General features: G+C 45.7%; 1 protein-coding gene across 7 annotated transcripts in view; it reads right to left on the minus strand.

Moving 5' to 3' along the window:
- The window catches only part of dysf (dysferlin, limb girdle muscular dystrophy 2B (autosomal recessive)), a 394,877-nt gene that overhangs the window by 302,033 nt on the left and 74,457 nt on the right, over positions 1–18,387 (minus strand). For all 7 annotated transcript variants that reach the window (XM_063047166.1, XM_063047171.1, XM_063047168.1 and 4 more), the window contains exons 4-5: positions 16,465–16,570; positions 10,246–10,366 (exon numbers count right to left, since the gene is read on the minus strand). In XM_063047166.1, coding sequence (XP_062903236.1) covers positions 10,246–10,366; positions 16,465–16,570 — 227 coding nt within the window. The remainder of the gene's footprint in view (positions 1–10,245; positions 10,367–16,464; positions 16,571–18,387) is intronic.

Genomic DNA, 18,387 nt, shown 5'->3' on the forward strand with positions numbered 1-18,387 from the left:
ACATTTCACCTTTCACCCTTAACCCATGACCTCTAGTTGTCATCTCACCCAAATTCAAGGGGGAGCAAAAAGCCTTGTTGCATTTACTGTGAGCAGCGTGTCTAGGGTGAGCGGTTTCAAGTTCCTGGGTGTCAAGGTCTCTGAGGATCTGACCAACATATCAGTGAAGTTATAAAGGCAAGACAGTGGCTATACCTCATAAGGACTTTGAAGAGATTTGGCATGGCAACAAATACACTCAAAAACTTCTATAGATGTACTGTAGAGAGCATTCTGACAGGCTGCAACACTTTCTGGTATGTTTGTGTGGTGGGGGGGGTGGGGAGGGAGGGCTACTGCATAGGACCAAAAGAAGCTGCAGAGGGTCATAAGTTTAGTCAACTCCATCTTGAGTACTAGCCTAAAAAGTACCCAGGACATCTTCAGAGAGCGGTGTCTTAGAAAGGCAGAGTCCATTATTAAGGACCTCCAGCACCCAGGGCATGCACTTTTCTCACTGTTACCATCAGGTAGGAGATACAGAAGCCTGAAGGCACCCACTCAGCGATTCAGGAACAGCTTCTTCCCCTCTGCCATCCGATTCACCAGAAATGGTTTACCAGAACAAATTGTGAGTGACAATGGACCACAATTCACATCAGAAGAACTCAGACTCTTTATGAAGAAAGATGTCAGACATTTCAAGACAGCTCTTCACCATCCAGCAATGAATGGGTTAGCTGAAAGATTTATCCAAACCTTCAAGAAGCCCATTAAAGTGATGGACAAAGAGGACATTTCTCTACAGCACAAGGTGGACAACTTCCTTCTTGTGTATCGGAGCTCTGTTCATGCGATGACATATCAAACACCTGCAATGCAGTTCATGAACAGGAGTCTGAGATCTCGCATAGACCTCCTCAAACCAGATCTACGGAGGGATGTGCAGAATGAACAGTTCAACCAGTTGCCAAGTGAAGCAGCAGGCTGGACAGGAAGTCCTACCATTTGATTACCGAGAAGACAAGTGGACACCCAGTAGGATAGCTACAAGAACTGGTCCACATATTTACATAGCGGATGTCGGAGATCAGACATGGAGGCGTCATGTGGACCAGGTACTGGATGCTTAACCAAAGAACACACAGTTATTTGCATCCGACAAGATGGACACATTACAGTCACTGGACATACCTCTCAGGGATGATCATGTCACTGACAGCAACATGACACTGGAAACCGAGAAAGTTGTCTTAGACAAGACACCTACCAAACCTGATGCCACTCCACAGGCCCACGGGCACTATCCTGAAAGAAAGAGAGCGCCACCCAAAAGCCTGAACCTTCAGAACTGTGAAGTTAGTTATGGATTGTTATTGTGAAAGCATGTTTATTTGGAATATGGGGTTATGAAAGGTAAATTGAATGATTTGTACATTTGCAGTTTTATGTTGCATTAATCCAAAGGGGGAGCAAGTGTAACGTATGATCTATTTCTTTTAGAGCAATTATTCCCCTTAGCACTACGTATTGATCTGTTGTCAGCGCACGCTCTGTTTCCTACACATGTGCTTTGTTTTCTCTCTCTCTCTCTCTTACTGCAATGTGAATACATCAGTTAAGGGCATCTCCCACGTGCATGCTTTTACTTAATGTGATTATGTAGTGTGCAGGCACAATAGGTACCAATGTGGACCATGATCTCTGGCTGTTCACTCTTCCACTTAAGAATGCTGTAAACTCAATGTGACCCTGACCCTGGCATCCATGAGACAGCAAACCATCCAGGAATTTTGTTCTCATCCACAGAACCTCCCTTCTGTTCCCTATCACTACAGCTCACATCTTCTCCCTCCTTCCATTCTGAGTCACAGAGCAAGACTCAGTGTCAGGGACCCGACCACAGTAACTTTCCTCTGCTGGGTCATCACCCCAACAGAGTCCAAAGTGATATACCTGTTATTGAGGGGGAACCCTCATCCTCTCGTATGACCTGGAATTGATCCTGTTCCAGCTTCAACTCTTTTAAGATGGTCTGTTAGAGGCTGCTGATGGATACGCTTCTCGCAGTTATAATCATCAGGGACACAGGAGATCTCCCTGCCTTCCCACATCCCACAAGAGGTGCATTCCACTATCCTGTCTGGCAGTCTAGGATGTTATGTTACAGTTGCTCAAGACACTGATGGATTATTGTGTTCAGGTCAGGTTGCCCTGTTGTAGTCATAGAGAAATATTCATCCTTACTCATCCATGCCAACCAAGGTGCCCGTGGAAGCTAGTCCCACCTGCCCACACTGGAGTCATTTCCCTCTAAACCTTGCCCAAACATCTACCTGCGCAAATGCCTTTTAAATGTTGCCTCAACCACACATGACCACCCTCTGTGTGAAGGGGCTCCCATTAGATACCCCATTAATCTTTCCAGTCTTATCTTTAATTTATTTATTGAAATGCAGCCCCATATTGAACCGATACTCTCTAATTATATTTCACTGGGGAAAATACTATGCACATTGACCCTATCTACACCACTCAAGATTTTAAACACTTCTAGAAGACCATCGTTCAGTCCCCTACGCTCCCATAAATAAAAACCTAGCATGCCCATTCTTTCCCTGTAATCAGGTCCCCCAAATCCCAGCAACGTCTTTGTAAATCTCCTCTACACTCTTTCCACCACAGTGATGTCTTTCCTAAAGCAGTGGGACCAAAAGACCATAGACCACAAGACAAAGGAGAAGAATTAGGCCATTTGGCCCATCGAGTCTGCTCCACCATTCTATCATGGCCGATTGCTTTTTTCTCCCCCTCCTCTCCATACACCACTCCCCAGCCATCTCCCCATAACCTTTGATGCCATGGCCAATCAAGAGCATATCAATCTCCGCCTTATATACACCCAATGACCTGGCCTCCATAGCTGCTTGTGGTAACAGATTCCACAAATTCACTAGCGTCTTGCCAAAGAAATTTCTCCACGTCTCTGTTTTAGATGGACGTGCTTCTAACCAGATGCTGTGCCTCTTGTCCTAGACACCTCCACCATGGGAAACATCTATGCTGTCTAAGCCTTTCAAAATTCGAAAGGTTTCAATGAGATCCCCCCTCATCCTTCTGAATTCCAGTGAGTACTGACCCAGAGCTATCAAATGTTCCTCGAATAATAACCCTTTCATTCCTGGAATCATCCTTGTGAACATCCTCTGAAACATCTCTAATGTCAGCACACCTTTTCTTAGATGAGGAGCCCAAAACTTAACAATACTCAAGGTGAGGCCTCACCAGTGCCTTACAAGGTCTCAGCATCACAGCTCTACTCTTATTTTAGGAATGAAATGAATGTTAACATTGAATTTGCCTTCCTCACCTCCGTCTCACCTTTAGGTGTTCTGCATAAGGACTCCCAAGTCCCTTTGCATCACATATTTTTGGATTTTCTCCCGGTCTAGAAAATAGTCTACACATTTAGTTCTTCTACCAAAGTGCATGATCAACATTGTACTTCATTTGCCACTTTCTTGCCCATTCTCCTAGTTTGCCTGTCTTTCTGCAGCCTACCTATTTGGTCAACACTACCTGCCCCTCCACCAACCTTCAAATCATCTGCAAACTTGGCAACAAAGCTATCTATTCCATCATCTAAATCATTTATATACAGCATAAAAAGATGTGGTGCCAATACTGACTCATGTGGGACACCACTAGTCTCTGGCAGCCAATCAGAAAAGGATCCTTTTATTCCCACTCACTGCTTCCTACCAATCAGCCAATGCTCTAACCATAAGAACATAAGAAATAGGAGCAGGAGTAGGCCATCCGGCCCATCGAGCCTGCCCCGCCGTTCAATAAGATCATGGCTGATCTGTTCGTAAACTCAGCTCCATCTACCTGCCTTTTCCCCATAACCCTTAATTCCCTTACTATGTAAAAACCGTTTGAACTGTATCTTAAGTATATTTAGTGAAGAAGCCTCAACTGCTTCCCTGGGAAGAGAATTCCACAGATTCACCACTCTCTGGGACTTCCTCATCTCCGTCCTAAATCTTCTCCCCTGAATCTTGAGGCAATGTCCCCTAGTTCTAGTCTCACCTACCAATGGAAACAATTTTCCTACTTCTATCTTATCTATCCCTTTCAAAATTTTGTATGTTTCTATAAGATCCCCTCTCATTCTTCTGAATTCCAGAGAGTATAGTCCCAGGTGACTCAATCTCTCCTCGTAGGTTAACCCCTTCATCCCTGGAATCAACCTGGTGAACCTCTTCTGCACTGCCTCCAAAGCCAGTATACCCTTCCTCAAGTATGGAGACCAGAACTGCACACAATACTCCAGGTGCGGCCTCACCAGTACCCTGTATAGTTGCAGCATGACCTCCCTGCTCTTGAATTCAATCCCTCTAGCAATGAAGGCCAACATTCTGTGTGCCTTCTTAATAATCTGTTGTACCTGCAAGCCAACGTTTTGTGATTCATGAACAAGCACTCCCGAGTCCCTCTGCACAACAGCATGCTGCAATCTTCCACCATTTAAATAATAATCTGCTCTTCTATTATTCCTTCCAAAGTGGATGATCTCGCATGTACCAACGTCGTATCCCATCTGCCAGAGCTTGGCCCACTGTGCCAGTAACATTCCTGTAATACCATGGGCTCTTAACTCGGTAAGCAGCCTCATGTGTGGCACCTTCACACATGTCAAAAATCTTCTGAAAATCCAAATATACAACATCCACTGCATCCCCTTTACCTGTCCTACTTGTAATCTCCTCAGGGGATTCCAATAGGTTCACCAGGCAAGATTTTTCCTTCAGGAAACCATGCTGACTTTATCCTATCTTGTCCTGGGTCACCAAGTACTTCATAGCTTCATCCTTAACAATAGACTCCAACATTTTCCCAACCACTGAGGTCAGGATAACTGGCCTATAATTTCCTTTCTGCTGCCTTCTTAAAGAGTGGAGTGACATTTGCAATTTTCCAGTCCTCAGGAACCATGGTAGAGTCCAATGATTCTTGAAAGATCTTTACTAATGCCTTCACAATCTCTACCGCTATCACTTTCAGAACCGTAGGGTGCAGTTCATCTGGTCTGGGTGAGTTATGTACCTTTAGTTCTTTCAGCTTTTTGAGCACCTTCTCCCTTGTAATAGTAACTGCACTCACTTTCTCTCCCCTCACACCCTTCAACATCTGGCACACTGCTAGAGTCTTCCACAGTGAAGACTGATGCGAAATACTCACTTAGTTCATCATCTGCCATCTCCTTGACCCCCATTATTATTTCTCCAGCCTCATTTTCTAGCAGTCCTATATCAACTCTCACCTCCCTTTTATTTTTTATATAATTTTTGAAAGCTTGTTATATTCTCCTTGATATTGTTTGCTAGCTTGCTTTCATATTTCATCATTTCCCTCCTAATGATCCTTTTCATTGTTTTCTGTAGGTTTTTAAAAGCTTCCCAATCCTCTACCTTCCTGCTATTTTGTGCTTTGTTGTATTTTGTTTTTATGTTAACTTTGACTTCCCTTGTCAGCCACAATTGTACTATTTTGTCATTTGAGTATTTCTTTGTTTTTGGAATACACCTATCCTTCACTTTCCTCATTTTCCCAGAAACTCAAGCCATTGCTGCTCTGCTCTCATCCCCGCCAACATCTCCTTCTAATCTGCTTTGGCCAATTCCTCTCTTATACCACTGTAATTTCCTTTACTCCTCCAGGCTTCACATCAGGCTTTACTTCCTATCAAATTTCAAGTTGAACTCAAACATTTTGAGATCACTGCCTCCTAGATAGATAGATAGATAGATATACTTTATTGATCCCAAGGGAAATTGGGTTTTGTTACAGCTGCACCAACCAAGAATAGAGCATAAATATAGCAATACAAAAACCACAAACAATCAAACAACAAAATGTAAACTATGCCAGATGGAAAATAAGTCCAGGACCAGTCTATTGGCTCAGGATGTCTGACCCTCCACGGGACGAGCTGCAAGTTCAATGGCCACAGGCAGGAACGACCTCCCGTGCCGCCCAGTGTTGTATCTCAGTGGAATATGGCCGAAGTCCAACAGTAAAAAGTTCAATATCCGGTCTACAAACACGTTCCTCGATCGTAATATGATCCGGATTGCACCACCTGTTGTTAACCAGAACAGTAAGCACCCAACTCCTTTACGCTTACCGCTCTCAGTGCACTTCCGGTGAGCCGGAACGGTCTGGAAGCAGTCTATGGAAAAGTTTTGATTGGGTATGTCCTCATGCAGCCCCGTTCCAGTGAAACACATAACATTGCACTCCCGAAATGTTCTCTGACGCCTGGCTAGCGCCGTGAACTCGTCCATTTTATTACCCACCGAACTCCTCTTCTCCATAAGTCTCTGTTGTCTTGATCCGGCCCTCTTTCCTCGACTTTGTGATCCCCCTCTGCATCCTCTGTGTGTTTTCCTCCAGATTTCAGCAGGGGTGTCCGCCACTCTGTTCGCTAAACTGGCTGACATAAGCGCAAGCAGCTGGTCCCTGGAATAAACAACGCGACCATGCTTCTGTCCCGCTAATGAGATGCGTCAGAATGTAACTATTTCCAGCACTAAAAACCCAAATAAAACTCTCTCTACCAGCATGTTAGAGAGGGTGCAGCTTCGACGTGTTACCATGAAAAAAAAATACGAAAAATAACGTAAGTTAAAAAGTAAGAATACTGATTGGAACGACTGTAACAGGCTGCATGCACGACCAGCACATGCATACCCCTAAGGGTACCTTTACCTTAAGCTCCCTAATCAGATCCGGTTCATTACATAACACCCAGTCCTGTATAGCTGATCCCCTAGCAGGCTTAACGACAAAATGCCCTAAAAAGTCATCTCATCAGCATTCGAGAAATTTACTCTCTTGAGGTCCATTACCAATCTGACTTTCCCAATCTACTTGCATATTTAAAATCTCCCAAGTCTTTCATAATATTGCCCTTTTGACATGCCTTTTCTATTTCCCATTACAACCTGTAGTCCACATCCCAGCTACTGTTTGAAGGCCTGTATATAACTGCCAACAGGGTCCTTTTACCCTTGCAGTTTCTTAATTCAACCCACAAGGATTCAACATCCTTCAATCCTATGCCACATCTTTCTAATAATTTGATGCCATTCTTTACCAGCAGAGCTACGCCTCCCCCTCTACCTACCTTCCTATCCCTCTGATACAACGTGTAACCTTGAACATTCAACTCCCAACTACAACCATCCCTCAGCCACGCTTCAGCGATGGCCACAACATCATACCTGATATTCTGTAGAAGTGTAAAAAGATCATTCCCCCTTACTTCCTATACTCCATGCATTGAGTTATAACACTTTGCGTACTGTATTTGCTACCTTTTTTGATCTTGCATCCCTAATGCACCGATACTCACTCTACTGGCTGCAATATTTTCCTATCATCTAACCTTTTGCCTACCCTTCCTGACAGTCTGACTGCATGTTATTTTAGCCTTTTTTACCATCAGCCCTATACTGAGTTCCTTTACTCTGGTTCCAATCCTCCTGCCAAATTAGTTTAAAGCCTCCCCAACAGCTCTCCTTGCCAGCGAGAATATTGGTCCCCATTGGGTTCAGGAGCAACCCGTTCCTTTTGTACAGGTCATACCTCCCCCACAAGAGATCCGAATGATCCAAGAATCTGAAGCCCTGCCCCCTGCACCAGTTTCTCAGCCACACATTTATCTGCCAAATCATCCTGTTTCTACCCTCACTGGTGTGTGGAACAGGCAGCAATCCAGAAATTACTCTCAGAATAAAACTGTACAGAACACTCAAAATACAGCCTCACCGATACCTTGTACAATTGCAACATTGAAAGGCCCAGAGTAGACATGGAAGGAACATCACTTATAGTGGGTGAGTCTAGGACTAGAGGGCACAGCCTCAGAATAGAGAGATGTCCATTTAGGGTGGTGAATCTGTGGAACTCATTGCCACAGACGGCTGTGGAGGCCAAGTCAGTTAGTATATTTAAAGTGAAGTTTGATAGGTTCTTCTTTAGTCAGGGAATCAAAAGTTCCGGGGAGAAGTCAGGAGAACGGAATTGAGAAGGATAATAAATCAGCCATGATGGACTGGTGGAGAGGACTCATTGGGCGGAACGGCTTGATTCTATGTCTTATGGTAGACATGGTATTATAGAGGTTCGCATTACACTATTACAGTGCCAGCAATTGCAAATGAGGGCACAATTCCTCTCACAGTTTGTAAGGAGCTTTACGTTCCCCCCGTGACAAAGTGGGTTTCCTCCGGGTCTTCTGGTGCGGGTTAGGGTTACAGAGTTGTGTGCAAGCTATTGGTGGCACCAGAAGCCTGGCGACACTTGCAAGCTACCCTAGCACAATCCTCTCTGACTTAAGTTGACAAAAATGACGCATTTCACCGTGGTTTGATGTACATGCGATAAATAAAGCTAATCTTTAAAATCCTTTGGCTGTACGGTCTAACAAAGGTATTTGAAAAGATGGGGGAGGCACTGTTGAAACAAAAGGAGCATCTCTGATGCAGTGAGTCTGAATTACCAAATGCGATAGTGAGGCAAGGGTTAAAATCAGAGGGGGCACTTTGTCTGTGAAATGCATTGTTCAGGACAAGACTGTGGAACAAGAAATAATTTTGAAAAAGGATAAAACGGAGCCAAAATAATTGCAAGAAGAATCTGCCAGTTGTAACACCAACAGCCAGAAAGAGTGAGTCATCTGAACTTGTAGGATTCAGTAGTGAGTCCAAAAGGCCACAACGTTCCCGGGCGGATAATGAGATGCTGGAAATTCTCAGCAGGTCAGGCAGTATCTGAGGGATGGAAGGAATTTCCAACATTTCGAATCCTAATGCAGAATTTCGGCCCAAAACATTGACAAATTCTCCCCCACCACCACAGATGTTGCTTGTCCTACTAAACCCTTCCCCTTAATTCTTCTTGGTGTACTTTCCAGCTTTATCTATCCTTTTTTGAAAACTGGACCTCAGGATATGGGACCTCGGAAATTCTGAGACTACCTCCGAGTGTGACGATTGCTACACCTGAACCTACACCCCAAGCGCCCGCCCCCTTTGCCACCCCATTCAGGGCCCCTAACAGGACTTCCAGGTGAAGCAGCTCTTCACCTACACGTCTGTCAAGGCCTCTGTCAGGTTGGAGGAGCAACGCCTCATATTGTCTGGGTAGCCTCCAATCCGATGACATGAACATCTGTTTTTTTGTAATTTCTCCTCCCTCCCTTCTTCTCTCTTCTACCATTCCCCCTTCTGGTTCCCCTCTCACCCCTTCTCTTCTCCTTGCCTGCCAATCATCTCCCTCTGGTTCTTCTCCTCCCCTTTCTTCTGCGTTCCACTCTCCTCTCCCATCAGATTCCTCCACCGCAGGCCCTTTATCACTTCCACCTATCACCCCTCCCCCACCCACTCACCTGGTTTCACCTATCACCTACCAGATTGTAATCCTCCTCTCCACCAACCTTCTTATTCTGGCTTTTTCCCCCCTTCCCTTCCAGTCCCGATGAAGGGTCTCGGCCCAAAACGTTGACTGATTTATCCCTCCATAGATGCTGCCCAACCTGCAGAGTTCCTCCAGCATTGTGATTTCCAGCATCTGCAGAATCCCTGGTGTGTGCCGCCTGATCTTTTAGGAATCTCCTTTCTCTCATCTGCCATCCCAGGTTCTGTAAGCTTATTACAGGTCAAAGGGTAACAAGGGAGAGAGCATCTCCCCTTAAGGATCGGGGTAACATAGAAAAATATATACGCAGATGAGCGAGGTCTGAAATTAATACTTCTTGTCTGTGTTTACATGGATAAGGACTTTGAAGCTAAAGGGGTCAGGGAGGAAACAGTGAAATTATGGAGCATATCACCATGAGGAAGGAGGAGATATTGGAGGTCCCAAAATGAATTAAGGTGGATAAGCCAAGTGTATCCTGGGACATAAACACAAGAGATTCTGCAGGTGAAGGGTCTCAACCTATAATGCTGACAGTTTATTCCGCTTCACAAATGCTGCCTGACCTGCTGAGTTCCTCCAGCACTGTGCGTGTGTTGCTCAAGATTTTCAGCACCTGCAGACTCTCTTGTGTTTCTGAACCTTTGCTGTTGGGCTGGCCACAGCTACGTTCTGGGGGACTGGGTCTTGTGGGGGGTTAACATACAGAGTGCACCATGGAATTTTCAGTAACTTTCCCCCACCCTCCACACCCCACGTTCCACCACATCGTCATCTCACCAGTGAGAGTGTCCGTATCAAGAGACCCCATTGTCATTGGCGGCTCGGGTTGAGCAGGTGGGGGCATTAAGGGTGGAGCCCCCGGAGGTGGGACGTACGAAACCTGTAGAACTACGGTGGCCTAGAAGGGACAAGAAAAGGACAATTAATCATACCGAACAAGGAACTGGACATCCGAAAAAGAAGCGAGGAGGAAGAGTTAGGCATCACAGGCTCTTTCACCATTTTCCTTCACTGTCTTCATATCGTACGTAGGCTTAAAGCCCCACAATCTATCACTCCATTCTGATAGAGGTGTACAAGATGATAAGAAGCCCAGATCGGGTGGACAGCCAGAGACTTTTTCCCCCAGGGTGGAAATGGCTATTACGTAGGGGCATAATTTAAGGTGATTGGAGGAGAGTTTAGAGGGGAATGTCAAGGGCAAGTTCTTCACACAGGGAGTGGTGACTGGGGTGGTGGTGGTGGAGGCAGATACACTAGGGACTTTTAAGAAACTCTTAGATAGGCACATGGATGAGAGAAAATTGGAGGACTATGTGGGAGGGAAGGTTTCGGTTGATCTTGGAGTAGGTTAAAAAGTTGGCACAACATCATAGACTGAGAGGCCTGTACTGTGCTGTATTGTTGGGTGACTTCTATGAGCTTTTATTTTGAAAGTTACAAAGGTTAACTATCCTTTGTGTGAAGAATTTCTCCCTATCTTTGTCCTCGACAGCCAACACTTTGATCTGAGGCCAGTGACCCCTGTTTCTAGACTCCTCACTCAGAGACCATGTGGGAGAATAACATAAAACCATATGTGAGAACAACAAGACCATTTAGTTCATCGAGTCTGCTCCACCATTCAATCAACCCTATTCTCCTACCTTCTCCCCATAACCCTTAACCTCTTTACTAATCAAAAATCTATCAATTTCAACCTTAAGTACACACAATAACTTGGCATCCACAGTTGTCCATGGCAATCAATTTCACAGATTCATCACTCTCTGGCTAAAGAAGTTCTTCCTCATCTCTGTTCTAAAGGGGAGTCCTCTCATTCTGGAGCGTGCCCTCGGATCCTACTGGAAATATCCTCTCCAAGTCCACTCTATCTAGGCCTTTCAGCATTCGGAAGGAGTTAACGAGATCTCCCCTTCATCCTTCTGAACTCCATTGAGTCCAGGCCAATAGATATCAAATGCTGCTCATATATTAAGCTCTTAATTCCTGAGATCATTCTTGTAAACCACCTCTGGACACCCTCCAGACTGAGAACATCCTTTCTTTGATAGGGGGTCCAAAAATCCTCCCAACATTCAGCCTGGAAGAAATTCATTAGCTTCAATGAGATCGCCTCTAATTCCTCAAAATGTATCTTATTTTATACAAAGATACAGCCCTTCCGGCCCTTCAAGCCACAGTGCCCCAGCAACCCCTGACAAACCCAATTAACCCTAACCTAATCGCGGGACAATTTACGAAGACCAATTGACCCACTCAGTACATCTTCGGATTGTAGGAGGGCCCAAAGCAAACCCACGCATTCGACAGGGAGGACGTACAGAGACTCCTTACAGAATGGCGCCGGAATTGAACTTTGAACTCCAGAACGCCCCAAGCTGTAATAGTGTCGTGCTAACCGCTACGCTACTGTGGCGCTAGAAATTCAAGATAACAGTCTAGTCTCCTTGTACCATAAGCCTACCATCTCAGGAACCAGTCTGACAAATAGTTACTGCACTCTCCCCAGTGGCAGTCCATCCCTTCTCAAATATATGGACCAAAGCTGAACAGAACATAAAACACAACACAGAAGCCTGCCCTTGCATTTTGTGGCCCAGTTAAGTCTCTCTGGACCCTGACAGTGATCAGGTTAACACGAAGTTCAACATGCAACAACCTGAGCCAGTAACAATCGGCATCAGCAAAAGAATGTGCTGATGAATGTAAACTGGTAAAGACTTGTATCTGGTTGATTGAATCGGGTTCTTTGATAAAACATTGAGGAGGGCACTGTAGTCGATCTGTGTGTGGATTTTTGAAAAGCCTTTCACAATGCACTGTATTGTCAGCAAGTGTGAGCAGAATCTTTCTCCGTGGGATTAGACGGCTTGCAGCAGCAAGGATATTAGCAAAACGATCAGAACTGCAAAGAGCAAGACCTCAGTCACATCATTCTGAAAGAGAAAATTGACAAGGATGCTGCCAAAACTTGAGGAAAGGTTGAAAAGGCTCGGACTTTATTCTCTGAACTGTAGGAGAATGAGACGACATTTGATAGGGGTATACAAAATTATGAGGGGTATAGATACTGTAGGGTCATATGCATGTCATAGCTTTCCTCAAGTTGGGTGAGACTGGAACTAGAGGTTATAGTTTAAAGGTGAAAGGTGAAATATTTAAGGAGAACCTGAAGGGGAACTTTTTCACTCAGAGGGTGCTGTGAGTGTGGAACGAGCTGACAGCCGAAGTGGTGGATGTGGACTTAACTTTAATATTTAAGAGATGTTTGGATGAGAGAGGTATGGAGAACTATGGTCCAGAAATGGGTTGATGGGACTAAGCAGAAGACTAGCCAGCACAAACTTGATGAGCTAAAGGGAGTGTGATGGGACAGTGTAGAGGGAACTTCACTCTGTGTCTGACGCCAGGAGTGTGTGATGGGACAGTGTAGAGGGAGCTTCACTCTGTGTCTGACCCCGGGAATGTGTGATGGGATGGTGTGGAGGGAGCTTCACTCTGTGTCTGACCTCGGGGTGTGTGATGGGACAGTATAGAGGGAGTTTCACTCTGTGTCTGACCCTGGGAGTGTGTGATGGGACAGTGTAGAGGGAGTTTCACTCTGTGTCTGACCCCGGGAGTGTGTGATGGGACAGTGTAGAGGGAGTTTCACTCTGTGTCTGACCCCGGGAGTGTGTGATGGGATGGTGTGGAGGGAGCTTCACTCTGTGTCTGACCCCAGGACTGTGTGATGGGACACTATAGAGGGAGATTCACTGTGTGTCTGACCCTGGGAGTATGTGATGGGATGGGGTGGAGGGAACTTCACATTGCTTCTAACCCATTCTGTCCCTGCCTTGGGAGAGTGTGATTGGACAATGAAAAATGAAAAGAGATATCAATTAAGCGGACAGATAGGGCTTCTTTCTCAGAACAGAAATAGAAAACACAAGGGATGTGCATTTAAGGTGATTGGAGGAAAGTATAGGGGGAAATGGGCATCAGAGATAAGCTTTTTACACGGAGAGTGGTGCGTGTGTGGAACATACTGCCAGGGGTGGGGGTAGAGGCAGGTACATTAGGGACATTTAATACACTCTTAGGGAGACACGTGGATGATGGAGAAATGGAGGGAAGGGTTGGATTGACCTTAGAGTAGGTAAAAACTTGGGCTGGGTAATAGCTTCTTCCCCCAGGCTGCCACACTTCTATACATTCTGTCTGAATATTCTGCTGCCACACACCACCCCTCTGACCCCCACCCCCACTCCCCAACTCACAGACACACTCTCATCCTGCACTGGTTAATTTTCATCTTTTATTGCTGCTGTTTCACATACTGTATTTATACAATTGCTTGTTTAGCTATAGAAGTGTCAGTAAAATTTTACTGTCTCACACGTGCCTCGCACTTTATGTCAACCCGTTGATCTTCAGGCAATATTATTTTGTAACTGTATCTGCTCTGTGTTACTACTGTACACGTACTGTGTTTTGCACCTTGGCCCCACATGAGCAGTGTTTCATTTAGCTGTATACTTGTGTATGGTTGAATGACAATAAACTTGAACTTGAAGTTGAACTTGAAAAGGGTGCCACAACATTGTGGGCTGAAGGGTTTGCGCTATGCTGTGGTGTTCTACAAGCCTCAGGATTTCCCAACCCTGAGTCAACATGGTGACGGCTTATGTGGACATGTAATCCCACCTGTGTGTGAGCTGGGTGTTTCTGTTCCAGTGTGAGTGAGTACCAGATTTGTAAACTCTTAAGTCCTGATGGACAGGGCAAACAGCTGGTGAAAAAAACAATGAGGAAACAAAGAGCCTTGAAATACTATAAAATGGGATTCTGCACAAATAGAGGGATGTCCCAAAGGATTTTCCATTGGAATACAGCAGCCAAAAGCTTATCTACATCTGTAGGAGAAAAAATATTGCAAATAGTAATGGACAGAGTGAGATCCCAGGATTCAATGCTTTTGTGAAGGGCCTCTATTTAAGCAGAACAGTGACCACCATGTGGAGAATTGAAGGCAAATATGAAAATATGTTGGGTCTTGACGCTGACACCAGTGGGAGAAACGCACACAAAGAACATAGGAAATGGGAGCAGGAGTAGGCCATCTGGCTGGTCGAGCCTGCTCCACCATTCAAGAAGATCAAGATTGGACTCATAAGCCACTTGAGAGCCCGTAAGTAGATCAACAGAATGAAGACCATCATCCTAGACCTTGAGGGATAGCCACGATGTCAATAAGATCATGGCTGATCTGGCCATGGACTCGTCTCCACCTACCTGCCTTTTCCCCATAACACTCAATTCCCCTACTATGCAAAAATCTATCTAACCTTTTCTTAAATATATTTACTGAGGTAGCCTCCACTGCTTCATTGGGCAGAGAATTCCACAGATTCACCACTCTCTGGGAAAAGCAGTTCCTCTTCATCTCCATCCTAAATCTACTCCCCTGAATCCTGAGTCTATGTCCCCTTGTTCTAGTCTCTCCTGCTGGAGGAACTCAGCAGGTCAGGCAGCATCTATGGAGAGGAATGAACAGTTCACGTTTCGGGTTTATCATGCTGGAGGAAAGAGAAATGGAGGGTTGTGGGCTATGTTGGAGGAGAAGTATTAGACTGGCCTTTGAGTAGGTTAGCTCAATGTCGAGGTGGAAAGTATTGCAGACCCATTGAAGAAAGTGTGAGGAAGCTGCAAGATGCAGCAAAGCCCACGGCTCATATCCGGAGAGTCAACATCCTGCTCCGCGCTCAAAGGGCAGTGACCTGATGTAGGACATCTGTGGATGTTGGGCTGCCCCGGGGATGGTGGGTCCCACGATTGGATGTCCATGTGAGCAGGAGGCACAAGGACAGGTGAGTCAGTGAGCTGAGTTTCAGGCCGACAGATCGGGGGTCCCATCATCGGACATGGAAACCCGAACGATTGAAGACCAAAGATCGATTGGAAGTCCAGACGTCAAACCTAATGCTGAAGCCTGGAGGCCTTTGTTGGGTTTTCTGGACTCTTCACGATTATGTGCGGGTGGGAGGGAGGAAAGTGGTTTGTTTTGCTGTTGTAGTTTTGTTGTTTGTTCTGATCTGTTTTATTGGGTTCTGCTGGGAATTGTGGGTACGTTGTGTTGGTGCCAGTATGCGTGGTGATATTTGTGGGCTGCCCCTAGCACACCCGTAGGTGTGTTGGTTGTTTACGTAAATGGCACATTTCACTGTGTGTTTCGATATACATGTAATAAATAAGCCCGAATCTGAATCTGAATCTGGTAAACTGCTATGCATGTGGGCAGGCCAACATACTGCAGCTAACAACATATCTAGCAGACACTTGATTTAAACAAAAACAACACCACCACTGAGCATTGAAATAAGGATACAATTAATTGAACGGTGCCGGAGGAGAGGGGTCACTGAGGGATGGTGTGGGGGAGCTGGATTAACGTCAGTGGGAATACAGTCAGTGACACAGAGTGCTGGGGGAGAGGGGTCACTCTGGGACGGTGTGAGGGAGCTGGATTAACGTCAGTGGGAATACAGTCAGTGACACAGAGTGCTGGGGGAGAGGGGTCACTGAGGGACGGTGTGAGGGAGCTGGATTAACGTCAGTGGGGATACAGTCAGTGACACGGTGCAGGGAGAGCGGCGTCCCAGAGGGAGCTGGGTTAACGTCAGTGGGGATACAGTCAGTGACACAGGGTGCTGGGGGAGAGGGGTCACTGAGGGAGCTGGATTAACGTCAGTGGGGATACAGTCAGTGACACAGGGTACTGGAGGAGAGGGGTCACTGAAGGATGGTGTGAGGGAGCTGGATTAACGTCAGAGGCAATATAGTTGGTGACACAGGGTGCTGGGGGAGAGGGGTCACTGAGGGACAGTGTAAGGGAGCTGGATTAATGTCACTGGGGATACAGTCAGTGACACAGGGGGATCCCTGAGGAACGGTGTGGGGAAGCTGGATTAACGTGTAGACACCTACAGAGTGAGTGGGGACCTATGTTCTTACCCCAGTGTTCTGTTTCTTCATGTCCAGCAATGCCAGATTGTATTTGGCCATCAAGTGTGGGGAGCTCAGCACATCGTTGAGGGTGGTGTGGACTTCTCCCAGAAACCTACAAAACCAAGAACACTCAGTGAGAACAGGGTTAGAATGGTCCTCGTTGCACTGCTGGTTTTCCCAGAGTTCCTGCAGAAAGGCATGAGGGGCAGACAGGGTGAATGTGCACAGTCTTCAAAGTTTCACACTACATTTACGAGGTATTATCGAAGTGTGTATGCAGTATACAGCCCCGAGATTCATCTTCACCACAGACAGCCACGAAACAAAGAAATACCATGGAACCTGAGAAAGAATCTAGTGATTTCCCAGTATATATAATGAATAAACTCTTCTCAGGCATTTAGCCAGGTACAGCTATTGATTATAATCAATGTTTCAATTACTAACTCTGCCATCTTCTTCAGAGATGATCCCTGGGCAACCCTAGTCCGGTGGTATTTATACCCCCATAGTCCATCTCTCCTGAATGGGTAGTCCTTATCCAATCAGGTTTCCACTTTCTCACTTGTTTACAATCAAATTACAATTCTTACTTTGAGTGAGACCTACGTCTTTATTAACATTCTTTTCCTCTAGTTTTACTTCAATGGCTTCCTTGACTTAGGCAGTCCCAAAAGCCATTGGCGGGCACAGTAGTTTTGTGCCGTTGAAGTCCATCCTACAACCATTGCGAATGCAGTGTTCTGCTATCATCAGTTTCTCCAGGTCACCCAAACGGATACACCTCCTGTGCTCCTTGACACGGGTTTCCACCGCGCGTCCTAAGCCTGGCCGATATACGCTGCTCTGCATTCACAGGGCATCCTGCAAACACCAGCCGATCTGAGTCCCAGTACAGCTCTGACACACATAAGCCGTGATTTGAGATTCCTTACTGGTTTGTGGGCAGTAGAAGAACACTGCATTCGCGGTGGTGGGACAGCGGAACAACACACACAAAATGCTGGAGGAACTCAGCAGGCCAGGCAGCATCGGTGGGAAAAGTACAGTCGACATTTAACGCCGAAACGCTTCGGCAGGACTGAAGAAAAGAAAAGTGGAAACCTGATTGGATAAGGACTAATCAATCAGGAGGGACAGACAACAGGGGTATAAATACCACCGGCTATACATGCTCAGACATCATCCCTGATAAAGATGGCGGTGCTTGTCATCAAAAAGTCAGTTATAATCAATACCTGAACATGTCTGGAAGACCGAAAAGAGCTTATGCACAATGGAACTTCTTTAAAGAGAACCCCACTCAACAAAGACCATCAAGCACCCAACACATAAGAAAAAGAACATTGCACAAACAGCAATAAGCAACCAAATAACACACTGAATATCAACCATCAAACCTCAGGGTTCTCACAACAGTCCAGGAGCCACAGTCAGTTTAGCACTGTTCAAGCCACAGCCACAGAGCGAGCTCAGCACCCAAGTGCCTCAGTCAAGTTGCACAAATAGGAAAGAAGTGTAAAGAAAACCACATGGAACACGAACTGTAGAGTTCCCGAAAGTGACCCCACAGCCACGGAGCGTGTTAGGAAAGGGAACCAAAGACTGAAGTGCTCTGGCTGAAGGTGAGAGGGGAAAAGATATAATCAGATCCTGAGAATTCTCCACCCAGAGCGAGGTCAGGTTATAGAACGAAATGCAGAAGAAGTGGTTGAAGCAGGTACAATAACAACATTTAATAGCCTTAGAGCAGAATTAGGCCATCTTGGCCCATGGAGTCTCCTATGCCATACCATCATGGCTGATATATTATCCCTCTCAACCCCATTCTCTTGCCTTCTCCCCATAATCTTTGATGTCCTGACTAATCAAGAACCTATCAACCTCCACCTTAAATATACCCAATAATTTGGCCTCCGCAGCTGTCTG

This window comes from Mobula hypostoma, chromosome 4, assembly GCF_963921235.1.
Source record: "Mobula hypostoma chromosome 4, sMobHyp1.1, whole genome shotgun sequence".
Taxonomy (NCBI): domain Eukaryota; kingdom Metazoa; phylum Chordata; class Chondrichthyes; order Myliobatiformes; family Myliobatidae; genus Mobula; species Mobula hypostoma.